General features: G+C 35.2%; 1 protein-coding gene across 10 annotated transcripts in view; it reads right to left on the minus strand.

The window, feature by feature from the left end:
• LOC130055142 (ubiquitin-associated protein 2-like) overlaps positions 1–17,249 on the minus strand; it is a 35,712-nt gene extending 18,463 nt beyond the window's left edge. For 4 of the 10 annotated variants that reach the window (XM_056166727.1, XM_056166723.1, XM_056166725.1 and 1 more), the window contains exons 1-12: positions 16,984–17,249; positions 16,043–16,199; positions 13,801–13,884; positions 8,412–8,522; positions 7,202–7,482; positions 5,093–5,212; positions 3,052–3,143; positions 2,280–2,332; positions 1,695–1,792; positions 1,206–1,311; positions 526–909; positions 199–365 (exon numbers count right to left, since the gene is read on the minus strand). In XM_056166727.1, the coding sequence (XP_056022702.1) occupies positions 199–365; positions 526–909; positions 1,206–1,311; positions 1,695–1,792; positions 2,280–2,332; positions 3,052–3,143; positions 5,093–5,212; positions 7,202–7,482; positions 8,412–8,522; positions 13,801–13,884; positions 16,043–16,159 (1,613 nt within the window). In that variant the 5' untranslated portion in view covers positions 16,160–16,199; positions 16,984–17,249. Of the gene's footprint in view, positions 1–198; positions 366–516; positions 910–1,205; positions 1,312–1,694; positions 1,793–2,279; positions 2,333–3,051; positions 3,144–5,092; positions 5,213–7,201; positions 7,483–8,411; positions 8,523–13,800; positions 13,885–16,042; positions 16,200–16,348; positions 16,443–16,983 lie in introns of those variants that run through there. The other 6 variants (XM_056166726.1, XM_056166722.1, XM_056166724.1 and 3 more) reach the window with 3 other exon arrangements.
• Between the last annotated feature and the right edge of the window lie 3,307 nt (positions 17,250–20,556).

Raw genomic sequence — 20,556 nt, forward strand, 5'->3', positions numbered from 1 at the left:
ATATCAAATGTGAACTTTTCCTATCTTTTAATTCATTTTGAAACATGTGGTGACCACATCATATCCTTTCCAAGTAAAATAAAATGAAGGGGGGAAATATTATATCTTAGCAATACTGCATCTATTTTTGAAATTGGCATGAGAAGCCGATTTCTAACTGCCACTTAGACCAGTTTTTCCATATCCTTGTCCTTTTACCTGCTAGGTAGTGTACTACTAGCCATGCTCTTGGCAACAGAGTCCACCGAGGATCCGAAACTGAAAAGTGAGGTCTCAGCAGAAGACTCCCAGTTCCCAAACTGGACATCCAGATTTCCCATCTGATGCTTCTGGTGTCCCGGCATTTCTACAGCTGAAGCAGGAATCTACAAAGTTGCATATAAAGTCATTAAAATTCTAATTGACTTGTAATCTTGTTTGTCAAATTTGTATCACACACACCCCCCTTGCAACACCACTTTCTCTTCAATAGACAATAGATAAATGTTCAACAGAGTACAGCACAATCAAACTCGCCTGGGTTACCTTTGAAGGTGGAGGAAGTTTTGACCGTTGAGGTTTTGGTCTCTGTTGTTGTAACACAGATTGCAGATTTCCTGTAGAAGAGGAGTCTGAACTGGAATTCTGAGATGGCAGTAAATTACCGCTATTGATTTGGTCCAGATTGGCGTTAGCTGCAATGTTCTGACCCTGCTGCGTAAATGTTGAAACCAGGGCATCAACTGCTGCTGTGGCCTGAGAATTTGACAGTGACGATGTTATGTCACTGGCCAAAGAGCTAGGAAGCTGGGAGGTCAAAGATGAGGACTGCAGATGATTGGTCAATGCCGAACTTGTCAGAGTACTGCCACTGAAAGTGGACCGACTAGACTCCTGACTAGAATACTGCGCTCGATTCCCAGAACCAATCTACAGGAAGAATTCACAGATGTTCAACACCTTATCAATCATAAACAAAATACATACATGTACATTTTTTATTCAAAATTATAGTCCCTTGTTAGGAATGTTTCAACTTGTTAGGCCACAAAAATTTTATTCTTGGTTTCTTAGGCACCACTTACTGAAAAGTCTACAATGCTTGAAAGTCTATGGATGGACAGACAGATGGATGCCGGAAAAAAGTGACGGCAAAGCTAACTTAACCTTTCAGCTCAGGTGAGCTAAATATAACTATTTAGAAATTAAAAGGATGATTCACTTACGCCAATGGAGTTTTTAATGGACTCGGTAGCTTGCTGGTTGAACTGGGATATGAAGGCTGATTCTGAATCACTGTTGGGCTTCTGTAGTAAAGCTCCAAGATCTAATCTGTAGAGAGAAAGGGAGTCAATATGAACTGCTCTCAATATAGATAACACATCTAATCTGTTGAGAGAGGGAGTCAATGTGAACTGCTCTCAATATAAATAGCACATCTTATCTGTTGAGAGAATGGGAGTCAATGTGAACTGCTCTCAATATAAATAGCACATCTAATTTGTAGAGAGAAAATAGAATCTATATGAACTGTTCTCAATATAAATAGCACATTAATCTGTAGAGAGAAAGGGAGTAAATATGAACAGCTCTCAATAGATATAGTACATCTATTAGAAATGCCAGGTTTTCACCATTTAAATCCTTTTATATACATGTATTTGTATGATACAAGAATTTTAATCAAAATGAGCAATATACACTGTACAACACACCTCTGACCAATTCCATTGGAGGAATCATTCAAGCTGCTGGAATTCTCGGATTTCTGAGTGTTCTGTGTTGAAGCCGTAAACACCTTGGATTCGGTGAGCTGCAAAATCCAGAGAGAAATTTCGAAGTCCAAGGTCAGTTTAATAAAACACAAGATCCATCCAATTGTAATTTCATTATAAAACACAACATTCATCAAAATGTAATTTCAGTATAAAACAATATTCATCAAACTGTAATTTCAGTTGCTGTGAGATTATTCAGATAGTTTATTGACATGTAATACCGTATAAGCAGAATTTTAGGTGAGGATTTAATTTTGGTATTATTAGCAAGAGTGATGAGATCGCTAAAATTAAACATTGCTAACAATTTATTCCATATTGGAGATAATAGTAATCTTTCCTGGTTTTATAAAGTCACTAAAATTAGCTCTTACTAAATACATGTATTCATACTCTTTTTTATGGAAAAATCAGTAAATTTTTATCATGCTAAAATAATCCACTTATACGATATCTCATTATAACAAATGTTTTAGCACGTGGTCTGCATTATATCAAAAGTTCATTTAATGAAATGCATACATTTCCAGTCCACTGATCTTCATTCCAATCTTCCATATCTCCCCAGCCACCTGCTAAAATTACCAGTAAATTAATTAGTCAATATTCAAAAATTTCGTGAAAGTATATTTACAAATGCACAAGGAAGAAATGATTTCGAAGATTACAGGAGATATGCTATAGATTATCACCACAGTAACTTGATCCAAATATTAGTTTCAATTGTATTTGGTTTCCCTTGCATAATAAAATATACAGGTTCATGTATTTATCAAAGACCTAAAGGGCCATAATAGTTTCCGGATTCGATATGGATGAAAAGTGTAACGGAAGACATTGCTGCATGTTCAAGACTGTGACTGATGAAAATGTATACCTTTTCTACTGTGTATTTACAAATGAAAGTGTACATTAAAACTATTAAATGTTCATTAAAATGTAATATCATTATGTGGTTTTAACAATCAATTGTCTTTTTTCTTTTTCTACTAAAGTGTAATCGATGTCGGATGATAGAAACTAACGGGAGATTTTATCCCCCTCCCTATAACTATTTGAATTTAGATTTTTATTCGACATCGATCTTTTGATCTCGCCCCTTATACCATATAGCAAATGATTTATTGGGAATAGACATTTCATCATACCACCAAACGAGATTTATCGGGAATGGACATTTCATCATACCATGAAGTGAGATTTATCGGGGATGGACATGTAACAAGAGAATTATTGAGAATAGACATTTCATCATACCATGATGAGCGACTATTGACTGTGCACATGTACATACTGAAATTCTCCTTCTCTGCATTCTCAGCTGTCTCATTGGTCCATGTGTCAATCTGAGGACCACCCTCAAATCTCTGTGGTCTGTTAAAACTTCTGCAATAAAACAGAAACCATGATATAGTTATACATATATCAAGATCAGTTTGTAAGTGATGATTTTAATTGGAAACAAAAACATCTGAAAAGATTGGGGGTATAAGGGGCCCCTATGAGGCTCCCTTCTGGGGGTGCAGGGACAGAGTCACTGAAGAAAATTCATAATTGGTTAATTCATTCATAATTGGTTATCATCAGACAGTAATAAAGTAAACCACTACAAGACCTTCCTCACTGTTTAAATTTCAAACTACTTTTACATCCATTTTCAATATAATTTGTTCTGTATTTGATCTTCAAATGTAATTGAGGTATCCTGTCTAAATAAAAGAATTTATCCTTATTATTATTCACTGATTTTTTTATTGTTGACTTCACGCTCAAGCCAGCACGAATTCCAATCGTTTTTCACATCTTTATCAACATATTTTACAATGTTGTCTGGAATCAATGATTTCCCCGCCATCATCCAAACTTATCAGTATCAAATTTACTTTTGAACATTATCTTCATTCATACCTACTAAACAAAGGGGACGGAGATGTAAATCGATGGAATATAATTTCATATCTGGATAAAAATGGGGAATCGTGATATGAAAAACATTGAATTAAATATTACAACCAGACAAAAAGCAGATTTTATAAAGGAACTGAAAACAGTTCAAAACATTTGATGTTCTATGAAATAATAGGATTTCTTTAACAAAATTATCAGATTTCCATTAATTAAGCACAGAAAATCATCATTGTAAAATGCATACTACTGCAGATCACGTTCCTTTCACAAGACCTTACTTTCGCGTGGATACAACGATGTATTTATTCATGAGGCATAACTTTTGCAAATCAGTCTTCTATATGTATAATTAGTTAATTCATGAGAACTAACTTTTAGCGATTGCCTTGTCTTGCAAAATTACATGTAATGTCCTCATGAATAAAATGTGATTTACTTCAGAACCACTAGTGATTTGTGTACATACACTGTACATGTAAACGCAAACTATCACTTTTCTGTTATTCATTATACAGGGAAAGATAAACCCTGCTTCAAATAAATGACAGAGTGTACTGCCACGACATACGATTCGCCCGTCAGATATTTATTGATCATAACCAGCCAAATAAATGACAGTGTACTGCTACGACATACGATACGCTCGTCAGATGTTTATTGATCATAAACACCCAAATAAATGACAGTGTACTGTCACCACATACGATACGCCCGTCAGATGTTTATTTATCATAACCAGCCAAATTAATGCTAACCTTGGTACAACTGACTTGTCAATATATCTCTTGTATTGTGCAAAATAACTACATTTCAAAACGTGTTTCATTTCATTACATGCATTTAGATTTTGTTCACAAGATATAATTACTGTCATTAATTGATCTTTAACTGGACAAATGGAATTTGGCTCTTATCAAAATTATCTTTGTATGTTCGACTGAACTCCTTACAAACACATGGCTTAGTTCATTATTCTCGTGAGACAAATGATGTAGAGTGCAACCCACCTTGTTCTTAAGATAGATTAACTCTGACTTACATGTAGTTTGATGATTCTAGACAAAATAATCACCATATTTGTCCGTATCATCTTAATCAAAGATCAGAGTGACAACTTTAAAGTGTGGCCACCCTCTACCCAAGATGTATCAACAAAGTTTGATGATTCTGGGTCTCATAGTATTTTAATCTATGAACCAGACATAAGAAAGCTAACGCAGATATGGACATGATCGCCGTATCATTTTATACATCCCGTCTGACATGAACGGTAAAAATATATCTGTTTTTGTTTCAATAGTTATTCAGAAGAGCTGTGAAAAGTACATGTATCAGTAGACCTCATCCATCTCCAATCAAAACCCTTGCTTGATAATCAAACAAAATTAAAAAGTCTCTGCATGTCACGGAGAATCACACAACTTTACCTTCCTCGGCCACTGCTGGTCCCTCCAGCACCCCGGCCCCGGCCACGACCCCTCCCTCGACCACGTCCACGACTCCCCTCACCATCACGTTCTTTGTTGAATGTTCCAAAATTAATGTCACTGAAATAAATGTGCACAAACCTATTACACAATTGTAATTTCCAGGGCTCTATAGTATATTAACTCTTTTCCTAATCCTCTCAATTCACAACCATTCTCTTGTCAGGAAAAATTTCCAGTTGCACTTAAAAACCACCAAGATTTTGTTTATATACAAAAGACCTTGGTCATGATGGTTTAGGTGTTGCAAAACGGAAAAACTCACATCTTTGTAAACAAATGTGTTGACCAAAAAACTTCAATACACATTCATTCTTTCTTTGAAATTTTTAAATTCCTGTGCACAGATGTATATTTGTTTTTTTAACAGTCTATGCGAAAGACATCGAACCGTCGGACCTGACCGATGTTAGGGCTGTGCGGTGCACCGAAAATTTCGGTGCACCGCGATTCATACCATTCGATTCGATGCACCGATTACAAATTCCGGATTTCGGTTCGGTTCGGTTTAGATTTTACTTACACCAAAACAACAAATATGGCGTCCGAGTGATGTTGAAAACATGTGGTTTTTTATGCAACGGAGATTTAAATCACTACTGTGTTAAGAGTTAGCATTTTCACCACTCAGATACCAACAGAATATGGTCCGTAAGATCATTGCAGTTTATCTTTACATGACATATATAGCATTTCTGTCAGTGGTGGAGTGAAATCAACATCGTAAGTAATGACACAGATTTGACAGTTAACATGAGAGAAGTAAATCAATAAAGGAGAGATTTTCAAAGACTCTCAATTGATAGAATTGTTGAATTTTTGCATATCAATGAAAACAATATCATATACATTTTAGATTCACTATAGATTTGTTTAATAATCCAAAACTTATGCAGCACATTAATATAACAAATTTTGATAGACTGTCAGTGTTTTCTTTTTTCTATCAAAGTTATAAAATGCCATTATGAATAGATATGATGTTTACAAATGACAACATATAGTTATATAACTTGAATTAAATCAAATCAAATATGCTACTCATTAAAATTGTCAATTTTTGTGGTGTCATTAGATAAATTGGATCTAACATGAACCGAATCGAAAATAACCGAACCGTGCTGTTCTGAATCGAAACCGAACCGAATCGAGCTAACCCTGAATCGTCCCAGCCCTAACCGATGTGCAGTGCCTCAGGTCCGATGTGTCATTTTTTACACCGGACCGGAATGTCCGATGTCTCAGTATTCAGTTTTAAGCTTTATTATTTTGACGCGGAGTCAATTAAATGTTATCACACAAATCCAAATACGTAAATGTATGTGATTAAACCGCATGGACCGTCTAAAGTATTATGCGGGAGGGATCCCTGGTATAGTATTACTAGTATAATAAATAAGATTTCCTTGGTTTTGCATTTTCACGTTTTTCTCTTTTTTACATTAGGTTTTTTGGTCTGACAAAATTTGGTTCGGTCCGGTGTGTTCATTGATTACACAGGACCGAATGTCCTGTGTGGTCCAAAAAACTTTCGTATAGACTGTTTTAACAGTACTACATAACATGTTACCTTCACATCCCGAAAATACACATATTTGCTATCAAATGTTTTTTGTCTGATACATAGATGTATTCTACTTCACAGAAAATACAACATGCAAGCTCTTCGTTTCTGAGGTGCATTTAGTGAAACTGAGTGAATGTCCGAGTGGGACAAAGTACGCCTACACTCACTGAGAAAGATGATGAGAATGTCAAAAAGCAGCTTCAATTTAAAGATTCAACCATAGCAAATAAACAACAACAAAAATAAATGCTAAACACTAAAAGAAAATGATTTTCGGAATTAGTATCACAGTTCCTTGACTCCCTGGATATTGATTTTCACCTAATTTGTGTTTCATCCAAATTAAATTGCATATGAGAAACTGAATTACACATTTACACATGTAATGGTAGTCATTAGTTGGGTGAATGAATTCTTTTCATACCTAACTAAGCACCAAGTTCTCAGCACAGAAATAACTCAAAATCATTTTTAAAACTTACTTCTCTGTATCACCATTCATCTTGTCAGTACGAAAGTAATCAGGCTTGTCTCGCCCCCTCCCCTTGTTAGCCAGACGAGGGGGGCGGGTATCAGGTCGTTTGTTTCGTCGACTGCTGCTCTCCGGTCGTTCCCGTCTTTCTGGTTTTTCTGTATCTGTGTTCTGTTCCACTTTAGGAGCTTCCTCTTCTATGTGATTACTGCTGGGGTCTGTTTTGTTGGAATTGGTGGAGGGTGCTGGTCTTTTCTTCTTCTTTGTCGTTTCCCTCCATTCACCCATTCCCTGAATAAGTGATTTTACAATAATCATTCATCTCTTGCCATACTAATCTCCCATATGCTGTGATCTTTTCAAGGAATTTCGACACTTTGTCTTCAAACTAACATAACATAAATCTCTTAATTTCCTTTACAATTCTTTCAAAATAGCAAGTTATAGATCTGTAAGTTTAAATCAAACAAGAGCAGGGCTCGAAATTAACATATGCCCGTCAGTCTGTGACTGGTTAAAAGTCTGGCGGACTGACTGACATTTATTTTAGTCAGTCCAACGGGACTGGGTAAATTTCTAAAGCATCATTTTGGAAAATATACTTATGAAATCTTATACACATATTTGGTATGCTTCGATCTGAAGATATCAGACGAATCTGATTCGTAAATATAAATCCCACATTTAAGTGTTACAATATTGTCTGACTCAGAGGCATTAACGAAATATGTTTAATTATAATTCTGGAAAACTCTGTTGGGCTGGTAAATTTTTCTGCGGACTGGTTAAAATTATACCCCATCAGTCCGACTGGACTGGTGACATAAAAAGTTAGCTTCAAGCCATGAAGAGGTACTGTGAGCAATGCTCACTAAGAATACCCCCCGCTTACCCCAATCTCCCAAAGGGTGTTGGTAATAGGTATAAACTACCTCTTTTCTGAGTGTAAAAAACAAATGGCATGACAAACCGAACCATATTGCTACTTCGATGTCCAGTGCGCGTGACCTTTGGACCCCAAAATCGATAGGGAACATCTTCATCCCATGGGTAGTCCATATGTATGATATGGTGACTGTAGGTGGAAAGGATAACGCTTTAGAGCCTGGAAACCATTGTGTCTACAGACGGACGGACGGACAACCCGATTCCAGTATACCCCCCCCCCCCCCCCCCCACAACTTGTTGCGGGGGGTATAAATATCAATCCGTATATTTACCTCTGCGAAATTATTTTCCAGTAGCATGTTAACAGCTCGATCTGTGTCATTTTTGCAGTCTTGTAAAGCTATTTCACACAAATTTTTGTCTCTCCCAGTAATTTCCATTACCTGAAAAAATTTCAATTACAACATAAGTTTCCAATAAAATATCCTGGAAATGATCATAAATTTTGCACCAACTGACAAGCTTTTACATAATACCAAGTAAAATCAATAAATTTCTCTCATAACCATGGGTTTTCCTACTGGGTCTTGAGTCCATAGAATTAGAAAAATGTTCAAATTTGGAAAATTTGAAAAGGACTACTTTGTGCTTAATAACATCAAACAAATATAAGAGAAGAAACAAGAGGCCCATGGGCCACATCGCTCACCTGAGTCACCTTGGCCCATATCTGAAGACTTTCCATATATATTTGCATGTAAAACCTTAGTCCCTATTATGGCCCAAACTACCCTTTGCAAACTTGAATCTCCACTATGTCAGAAAGCTTTCATGTAAATGTCAACTTCTTTGGCCCAATGGTTCTTGAGAAGAAGATTTTTAAAGCTTTTTCCTATATTTGTATGTAAATATATATCAACCCTCTCTTGAAAAAAAAAAAATGCATTGCATTTGAAATCTACATAAATGTTGAACACGCAAGTAACCATCTTATTAGACTATTTCAATTCTATTTATATTGACAGTTTCATTGACAGGTATAAATATTAGTTAAAATAAGTCCATTTTAAATAAAAAATCTATTTTAATATACATGTATATTTTGCCTGTGTTTTAATTTAACAAACATGATTACTGAGAGAGTGAAACTTCTGGAGATGATTTTCCTAGATACGCTTTACAGAAGACCGCTTAACCACTTGTGAAGGAATCTGAGCAGTTTATCTGCTTTACAGAAGACCGCTTAACCACTTGTGAAGGAATTTGAGCAGTTTATCCTTGCATTATAAGATCTGCTTCTTGAAGATTTTTTTTTGGGGGGGGGATATAATATTTGTAATGATGTGATATAATTACAATTAAACTTATTCACCAAGTAAACCATCTACATGCTCTGAACTAGGCCTACTCAGCTATCCAGACACAATTCAAATATGGTCATAAGATTCTACGAGGTCACAGTGAATTATTCTTGGTTTGTGTTGCACATTCACCCCAACTGACCAGGTTTGATAAGACTGGAACATTAAAAGACACGAAATTAAATATACAGTATTTGTGACTTTCATCCCTCAGTCAAAACATTTTACATCACAATGCAATGGGCGGATACTAACTCAAATTGGACTCCCTTGAAAACATTGAATTACTAGCTCTACTGCCGCATGAACAGGAAAATTTTTTTAGCACGGACAATTTGAAAACATAGAATTGAAACTGTAGTTTTTAGAAGTCCATTTCAATCCACTCTGCAATTACATGTATCATAATCTAATGGGTATCAGATACCATGCAATGTCCTATGAAATGCATTGATGATCATTAAATACTTGTAGTAAATTTTAAGACGTATATTTGAATATCATAACCATCGTAAAGAATGATTGCATGTCACTTCACAAAAAGGGAAAAAAATATAACGGGGGTTTATGTCACTTCACAAAAAGGGAAAAAAATATAACAGGGGTTTATGAAGAGATCATTGTTATCTTTTTTGTGCATTAACTTTTCATAGATAATTTGCAATGAACAGGTATTGCATTTACCAATCCACAATTTTCTGTTGTCTTTACAGAATACAATTTATTGATATATTTTGAAAGGAAATCAGATCACTATATACCTATGTTCCCCCTTGCTTTTTCTAGGTATAGTAATTAGGTGGTATAGGACACCCCTGTTATGCAATTATGTGATGTACTTCATTTTGAAATAAAATTACCCCCATCATTTCCTTCCTTAAAATTAACTTTGTCCATCTTATTCATAACCATGGAAACATTAATTGACAAGATTGGTAAAAATACTACAATTATGATTGTCAACTGTTACAGTCAAAGCATTTGACGTCACAATAGTAAGATACAATTCAGGGCAGACAAGTGTAAAAACATTGGATTGAAATTGTAGTATTTTAAGACAATATCTTTATACTCTTAAACTGATTTACAGTGTAGAGAAATAAGTGAATCTCAATCCAATTTGCAATTACATGTATCATGACAAATAAAATTGTTTCAACCTTTCAATTTACATCACTGGAATCGTAAGATTAAATTTCCTTTTGACAAGGGCTGTTCCAGAAATGATCAAATGGGGGGGTCGGGCGGCAAATGATATTTTTTTGTGTGGGTGGTCGTATTTTTTCATATTTTAATTGGTCCGTGGTGGGATTGTTAATAAAATATTTATTATGGGTAGTGGGTAGTTTCTATTGTTTTATTTTGTGCCACGTGGGTGTTGAGTTTTCAGAATATTTTTATTGTCGCTCTTGTCGTGTTGGTTACAAAACGTCGGAGGGAAAATTGAAAACGTGCTTTCGAAATCGAAAGTAACATAGAACTATTCGAGTTGTCGCTCTTTGCAGCGCATAACTTTCCATTACGGCACTCTTCAAATTAGAGGCGCGTTTAATATGGTCCCTTTGGACGTGATGGCGGCGAGCTCTGTTCTGTAGATTATTACAGTTTACAGTGCATCGATTTTGGCAATGGGAATATTTTGAAACCAATAGGTATTCCGTTTTCTTATAAAAATAGGCAAACCTTAGTTGATTTATACGAGGGTACCGATGCGTTATATTTATCAGTCGGTGTGATGGTGATATAGAGGCCTCCGGGCGCGGGCTCTATTAGAAGACGAACGATTCGTGGAAAAACATATCCATACCCATTTCATGATAATAGCATCGTTTGGACTCCCAATCTTTCCAACATTCCCGCCATAGATGCCTTTGATTGTTGATGTGACATCGTTTCTTCAGAACAACTGTGATACAATGTCGCACAGGCATTACCGCGTCATTGACTAGAATGTTTGTCCCGAAAACCTCGCGAGGTTTGTACCGTTTTCATTTTTAAAAATATTTTTGTGGTGGGTCTGGTTAGTTTTTTTTTTTATTAGATGGGTCATTGTAAAATGAGTTTATTAATTTGATGGGTCATGGGGTAATTTTTTATTTTTTTTTATGGGTGCTTGGTATATACAAAAGGTGCCTCCCGACCCCCCCATGTATTTATTTCTGGAATAGCCCTAAGTGAATTCTAATAATTGTTCCATTTTTATTTTTTCTCATTTCAATTTCTCTTCAACCAGTAGTTCATGGCATTTACCAATAACCAGCAAGTAACAATATTGCCAATTATTTTCAATTCAGGGTTGAAAATATGAGTGATCAGGGACTGACACTAACGGCTGTCCGATTGTCCGGGACAACTTAAAACGGTGGTCGGACAACTAAGTTCTGTAGTTTACCTGTCCGATGGGACAACCAAAAATAAATGAAGGGTATCCGTGAAATTTTAATAAATTCTACGTGAAAAGAGTCCTTAAAGTTTTTGAAGTACATCTCGTCGATAGAAATAATCTGATAATCAATATGGCGTTTTTCTGGTTTTCCCTGATCTAAATTTAGATTGTTCATTAATATCGACCAATCAGCTTCACGGTGTATTTTAATCGCGCCAATCAGATGTCTCTATTGTCGCGTGATTCTTGGAAGTGAACAAACAGATATAGAACACTTTTTCCGAAGTTAAAATTCAATAATTTTTACGAAAAACATGTCCAAAATGAAAAATTATCAATAGGTTATCAAATAATAATTTATTAAAAAGAATTTAAGGGGAATATTCTCTGATTATTTGATCCATTATAGTCTTAAATAAAACATATTACGACGTAAGAAATGACATGTCAGCTTGATGCCAGAAATGAGTGTCATTCAGATCGGGCATCATTTCTACATCATAATCTTTATTAGTTTATAAGTTGAAGACCGTCTGACAGCAGACATGGCCCAACAATTATCGTTGGCAAAGTATTTGTGGGGTAAAAGATCGTGAAAAGCGACAAGTTTCGGACAAGTACATTTTCCATTCGGACAACCTAAATTTCATGTTAACTTGTCCGAAGGGACAGGTTGGTATTAAAATTAGTGTCAGTCCCTGGTGATGCAAAATATGTAAACTGCTGAATGACAATTCATGTTTATTACTATTATTAGTTAATTGGTTATTTTGTATGCCTACAGCCTGAAGCTTTCTGATATTTCCAGGTGTTCTCTCTACAATGACACTGTATCGCTTAGAGGTGCGCGGTATTACCGGTATACCGGTATTTTTCTGGTACCGGTATGTACCGCGGTACACGAGGCGAAATACCGGTATATTCAAGTCTGATAACTCTTAACAAAAATAGAAAATTGAAACAAGAAAAAATAATTAAAGAAATTTGTGTACGCAGTGACTCACTTTATTTACATCGTTCCCTCGTTGTGATGCAATGAAAGGTAAGTCTAATAACTGTACACAATCGGTAAAACATACGAAGTATAAATTGCGATGATTTGATTATTAATGATATGAAAACAAATCAAAATTAAAGAAAAAAATAATAGAAAACATTTCATTAAGTTATTATTTTAATATATAAGGTAGATTATAAAAATTGTTTTTATGTTGTTTGGTTTATGCTGGTCGAATACCATTTCCGCCTCTTAGGCAAACCCCAAGTAAAAAATAAAATAAAATGGCAGATGCAGACTTGTGCGTTCGAAACCACCGTTCGTCGCGCGAGTACAAATTCCTGCCGATTCTGAACGCCGAGTTAATGGGTTTGAGGTGCAAGAATGTAGGAATTGTGGTCGAAGAACAAGAACACGTTCGTGCGCACATGTTCTCGTTATTCTCTTTAGAGAAGTGGACAGGCGTATTCTACATGTAGAAGTTCTCGTCATTCGCGACTCTAAGAACTTCTAGACTTTGAGATCGTGTCAAATAAAATCCACAGGTTTCCCCCTATTAATTATTTTAATAGTCGTTCCAGTCAGTAGTCTAGTCACAGTCGATTCTAGTCATGATACAGAAACACTGCTATATTGTATGTACGGTATACTTTTATGTTTGGATTAAACTTTTGTTCTGTTAACTGGTTTAAGATTTAAATAAGATATTTTCCTTATCATTTATATTTGAATAAATTAAATGCAATTTACAATCAATAAACTAATAACAGCTCATTATATACAATAAATCACAACTAAAATCCACTAAAACTGAATCATACAATTAAAAGATTAAATCTGCGGTATGTACTGCGGTATTTTGCAAATACCACGGTATACCGCGGTACCTTTATTTTCTGCGGTACCCAACTCTAGTATCGCTGATATTAAACCATAATATAAATGCCACCTTCACACAATGCAATTCACTTCATTACCTGACTGACTTTCCTTTCAAATTCTGCATCCTCTTTCGAGTGAACAGATGTAAGCTGTGCTAGTCTCATTTGCTCTGGAGTGGCCTGTCAAAATAAGATTCTAATGAGCTTCAAAATGCATAGATCTATAATTTGAGAGACTAATAACTCACTTTGTCTCTCTTTCTCTAAATAGCTACTGTTTAATTTTATTGTAGTGAAATATTGCAATTTCTCCTCTGAAGAAAAAGTTATTGATTTTCTGGACACAGTTTTACTTAAGGTCACAAATTCAAAAGTAAACATAATTGTATATGTAATTTAGGAGTCTTTGCGTTCCACTAAGTCATCACATTTACGTGCAAAATTACGAGAAAGTCTATGGGTGCTTTGAAACTGGCATAGATCTACAGGTACTAGTAACTTTTAAAACTGCATGAAAATAACAGATAATTTGATGATTGACTTGGGAATTGTAAGAAATCTACAAATTTATGGTCACTGATTAATCATTATTAATCAAGACAGTAATCTAATCAAATGACATGTACACTCTCTTGAAATGTTTTCAAAATCAGGAAAGCATTTATTTCCTGAAAATAATTTTTAGAATGATGTACTGGTATGAAAAAGATGAGACTCATGTTCATGCTATACAAAATAATAAAATAAACTGTATGCATTTTTATCAGTGCAAAATACTCATTTCAGTTTCACATAAAAAAAAAACACACACACAACAAATAAAGATTTTCTGACGTCATACTACCACTTAATTGCATCACTTTGCTGTGACACCATATTCTCTGTGCATTTTGTGTGTGTTCAAAGCTAACATACAAAATCATTTTCTACCAAATGATCAAGTGATTACAGCAACTTCTATTATATAGTGTAAACTACATTTCAAAATACTGTAATGAAGTGGATTGTTATTCTTCAATGTACACTATGTATTTCATCAGTATCCTGTGGGGATCCAGGTTAGAATAGGTCCTCAGTACCCCTTGCTTGTCACAACAGGCAAATAAATGGGGCGGTCCTTTGTATGAGACCGCAAAATCAGCAGGTGTGGCACAATAAAGATCCCTTCCTGCTCAATGGCCATAAGCATCAAGCACAAGCCTAAATTTTTGCAGCCCTTCACCGGCAATGGTATATGAGTGAAAGATTCTGGAGAGGGACATCCAACAAAATACAATCAAACAAACATCAGTATCAGAATAACCGATTCGTATATTATCAGGCTCTTAGTATGAAACATATGGAAATGTAATTGGAAATATATGAAACATACTCGTTTTCTAATATTCCAAATGCTGACCCCTCCCTCTCCAACCAAAGAGCATATTTTGATTATCTTAAAACAAAGTGCAGAATGGCATACCACACAAAAACAGAAAACAATACATTTTCTAATTAGCATTTGGGCAACTACAAGTTTGCGTAGAAAAACAGTGTAATCATTTTCAGGGTACAAGTCATATTAACACACCAAAATATAGCAATCATAAGATACAACAAAACCTATATTTATGAGTGAACTTACACCCTTTCATAAAACACAGCTTCTGTACATGTAAAATCAGTCCTAACTCCTAAAAGTCTATGTTTGACCTTTAGTCAAACTGAGTCCAAAGAAATAATTTTTGTGTATCCTCTGTAAGAAGAGTTATTTTCCTTCACTGCAATTCTATCTTGATCTGCCATTGTTTGTCTTAGTCAAAGGAAACCACGAAAAATTCAGAAGAATTACAGAATCATGAAAGTAATCAAGACAACCATCCATATAAAATAATGTTTTGATACAATAGGGACATCAAAAAGAGCCAACTTTGAATAGACCAAGTCAACAGACAAAATTAGAAGCCAAGGTTTATGGTTCACATGGGGATTCAATAAATGCTTGAATGTATGATTGGACACAAATGTAGTAGGAAAACATGCAAGAATTTTTTTAGTATTTACTCTTTGAGACAGCGATGCGCGGGAATACAGCGATACAAGACGTCAACCATACACAAAAAAAACTGCCGCAATTCTAAGGTTTTTATAAGGGATGGATTCGTAGCTCTGGTGACAGGTCAGTCCCTATTATTTCCCAGAGAGTTACAGTTCTACAGCCAGTCTAGTTTCATGTTAATTGAGAACATCATGTGAAAGAGGGATGGGAGTAATTGGCTACAAATATTTCATCACTTTGTTATGGATACAATATATTCCATTCATGCAGTGGTTATTCTCAAGAAAGTGGTCAACAAACCTTGGCCTTTTCTGATGGTCCCTCTGTTCTGGACTGTGTTGTGTCTTTGGCAGCTTTGACATGTTTTTCCTTATTCTGCCGGTTGCTGGCACGACTTGTGCTCAGTGTAGTACTCATACTATACAGTATTTACACACTCTATATACAATGAATATATCTGAAATATAAATAAATAAGCTTATAAATATCTGAAATGAAACCACTCCTTGTCAACATTTCAAATCATTAAGCATTCATAAGAATTGATTCATCTGAATTAAGAGAAAAAACTTTAAAAAGACAATTCCTTAGACACTCCTTGCATACCAATGTTATCAAATTACTCTCATTATTTCGAAAATGAAAGTAAAAGGCAAGGTTTCTTGAAACGTCAACACTACTTGCTTCCTGTTACTATGCTAAATTAGCAAATAGGATAAAGCCTAGTGCATTCTGAAAGTTTTCTGGAGAGAATATTCCTAAGACTATACGAGTTTAGTATAAAACATTATCTTTGATGCACTTCATTAAACGTTTCAAATTACAAAGAGATCTTGGTAAGGCACGTTGATGAAAATGTATGTCAAAAGGTTGCAACAACGAAAAAGAACGGGAAGTGATTTCTACGATGGCAACGGATATATCATTCCACATTCATCTGATTTGCATATTGAAATTATCAAAGATTTATTACACACCCACAAATATGCCTCTAAAAGACTACACGTTCTGACATATCCCGCATTTACTGAATAACAAAACACGGAGTACGAACATGTGACGCCATGCTCGATATTCTTTTACGTTTCAACTTTCTTTCCTAGTCCAAAATACCGATAGAGGACTCTAAGATCCAATAAAATCACCAACCCTAGATTCTATTTTCTAAAATTTAACCCTAGAATTTCAATATAAGGACATATAATTGAAATATTCTCTCCTCGAATTCAGTCATTCATTACCTGGGTCTCTTCGCTCACAATGGCATCGGGTCACGTGATGAAACCTAGAATTCGCGCCGCCATATATAAAATTTTCGGAGTATGACGTCAGATTGGATTTCCCTCTGGCTTCGTTTACAGCAACGTTTATCTATAATTTTGAGTGGCAATATATAATGCTGAAAATGTATTTGATAAGTAAATCACAATTGTAATTCTGGTTAAACTCGAATTTTGCGAGAATATCGCTGGAAAAAAACACTTCCGGTTTATTTTCCGAATCTTCCCGAATGTTAATTTACATCATGGGGAAGTAACTCCTGGGCAACAAGTGTGTACTTGTTAGCAATGAATGCAAGAACAAAGACATTAAATTTCATGTATCAGATTGGATAGAAATGATAATGACATAAAAAAAAACCCATATGTTTATTTATTATTTAGCTATTATATATCTCTAAATTATCAGAATTCATATGTACGTATTACAATTCAATTAGTTAGGACTCGTAATATCATTCATATATATATATATATATATATATATAAAGCACTAAATATGACCAACGACATGAACAACAGTGAAATGTCAAATTTTCGGGACGACCTGTCCCTTTTTCAGGACTATAGATTATTAACATAGAAATATATAAATATAAGTAGACCTAATTAAGTAAGAAAGTAAATTTTATTTAAAGTCGGCACTGTATACAATATAGTAACAAATAACATGAGCTCTACAGAGCTCTTAAACCGACTATCACAGACAAAATAAAATATCACAAGATAAGCATGCAAACAAACAAAAACATATATACATATTTACACGCATACTGTATAGCTATAGACAGTTTCAGAAGTTAAGAATTAAAAACAAATCAAACAAAAGTTTTTCACTATAAAATTTAAACATTAAATTCAAACAAGATCGATATACAAACAAAAAAGGTTTAAGAAGATGAAATAAAATGAATCTTTCAAAAGACAGAACAAAACATAAAAATTAAAGAAAAAGCAAAAATTGGTAGTGATGCAGATGAAAGGCTGCAAAATTTGCATATAAAAAGAAACAGCAAACTAAAACAGTATATAATATATTGAGAAAAAAAAGATTTTCATTCAGCCATGCACATCCACACCGTGTACTCGACAGGAGCTGCATCTGCATCTGTGAGGGAGACAGTCAAAAGCCTTAGATAAGTCCATAAGGATAGTGCTCAGCGGCATACTTATTTTCATCAAGTGCTCTCTTCCAGTCCTCAGTAATCCTTAAAAGGGTGGACTGGCATCCAAAGCCTGATCTAAAAGCTGCTAGAAAGGGATGGAAAATTTCATTAAAATAGGCTGATAATTGACTGTTGATAGCATTTTCAAATATCTTAGATATAGCTGGTAATACGCTAACTGGTCTATAATTACCCTTATCTAGTACACTGTTTTTCTTGTGTATGGGGACTACCTGAGCAATTTTCAATGGGTCTGGAAAGACAGAAGACGTCAGGGACATATTTATAAGTTTTGTAAGTGGTTTGGCAATGATAGGTTTTGTAAGATGCAATACCTTGGGGGTAAACCTGTAGCCTCCTTAATGCTTATCTTATTTATATGTCTGTTTACAAAAGTTTCATCTATAGGTTTAAACTGGAATGATCTGTCTCCGAGTTGTGGAAGTTTTCATTAATAACCTTTACACTTGGGTGGTTATTGCCAATATTTACATTTGTGTTTCCAATGTTTTTGGCCACATTTACAAAAAAAAGTCATTAAATGTTTCAGCGACTTTAGACTGATCAGTAAACAAGACATCTTTTTCTGACAAGACTGTCTCTTTCTGAAAACAACTGCCTTTGTTCGTCAAGAAAGGTTTAATAGTTGACCAAAAGTCCTTAGATTTAGCCCCCCCCCCCCTCCCCCTGTACATCTTTCGAGAAAGTAAGCTTTTACTGATTGTTTCTTAGGCTTGGTAACATAATTTCTTTGGGCTCTATAGGCCTCCCAGTTATTGTTAGAACTACACCTAGACTGCTACTTATTATGCAGCATTTTCTCCCCTTGTAAATGGCTTTACGTAGTGTTTTATTCATGTAAGAGACTTGGTTTGGAAGTATTTTTCTCCTTTTCATTGAAGCATGTTTGTCAATGGCAGCCACAAAATTGTTTGTAAAATTAGAGAAAGCTAGGTTTATGCCACTGTGGCTCTCGTATAAAAAATCCACCTGTCCTAGATCATGTATAAAAGATTCTTGATCAAAATTTCTAAAACTACGACAACTCTTCCATCTGCACTCTGGGTTTTTATATTTCATTTAAACTGAATGGCTGTACAATTATTAAAGTTATTCAATTTTAATGAGACTTCGATTCAAAATTATATGATACTTATATGTAATTGCATATTCAATTTTATCAACACCAGTAGACCTATACCATTTAATTCTAGGATAGATAAGACGATTCTAGGGTAAATAAGACTATAAGACTCTCTTATGAGTAGCCATGAAATATAAGGTGATTCCACCCGAGGGTTGCAAAAAAGCTGTGAAACCCGAGGCTTTGCCGAGGGTTTTACCGCTTTTTTGCAACCCCGAGGGTGGAATCACCTTAATATTTCATGGCAACTCATAAGAGAGTATTTTTCTCTCATATTTCTAGAGTTTTCCGTTTTCCTTGTGCCAAGCGACGCCATTTTGAGAATTTTCCAATTAATTAATTTTTCGCTGTACATCAAAAATAACACCAGAATTGAATTCTACGACCTTAATTTTGGCAACTACGTTGCCGACAAAAACTCGGCGACGAGTGTATAAGTGAATGATATTAGAGTTATTCCTCTTTGAATAAATCAATAATCAGGGTGATGCGTGACGTAACTCGACAGTCCATCAGCGCGAAACATTTTGACAGACCTAATCAGAATATGAATCCACAACTGCACATTTTTTTTCTTAGAGGAGCATTAATATTGATATTAATTGAGCAGTTATTTAATGACGAGTGTGTGAAGAGAGATTCCAAGTGGTTTTTGTTGGTGAATATGGGCATGGCTAGACTTTCGTTTTCCACGCGTGCAAGGACTCGAGTCTCATAGACATTGGAGGCACTTATTTCACCTGAGACACATATAGGGACAGTAGACGTTGACAGAGTGAATGTGGAGGTAGGCCTAGTACTAATAGACCGTGTGGGCTGGGTTTCTGTGAACTGGCATAATGCACCGAATGACATAGGTGTATGAGGAATTTGTGACTGTTGTTGAGTGTGCGGTAGTTGTTCAAGGAATGTGTAATTTTGTGTCCGGTCACATACACCTGGAGATTATCAGGGACATTACAATCTGTCATTTTTTGTAGAAGAGCTTTGCAGACGCTAGTGTTCGTCAATCGAGGCGAGGCAAGTTACAAGCTAGTTGTGTATTGATTATGACGTCACGGGATATGTAAGATAAACGTCACGTGATATGAAAGATAGAAATATCTTACATACCTTTCTTTCATAGAATATCTGTATCTTACATACGTAGATATGAGAGAAAAACCACTGCCACTCAGAATCCAGGATCTTGCACCATTTACCGCAGAGATTGAACTGGGACGC

Source organism: Ostrea edulis, chromosome 5, assembly GCF_947568905.1.
Source record: "Ostrea edulis chromosome 5, xbOstEdul1.1, whole genome shotgun sequence".
Lineage (NCBI taxonomy): Eukaryota > Metazoa > Mollusca > Bivalvia > Ostreida > Ostreidae > Ostrea > Ostrea edulis.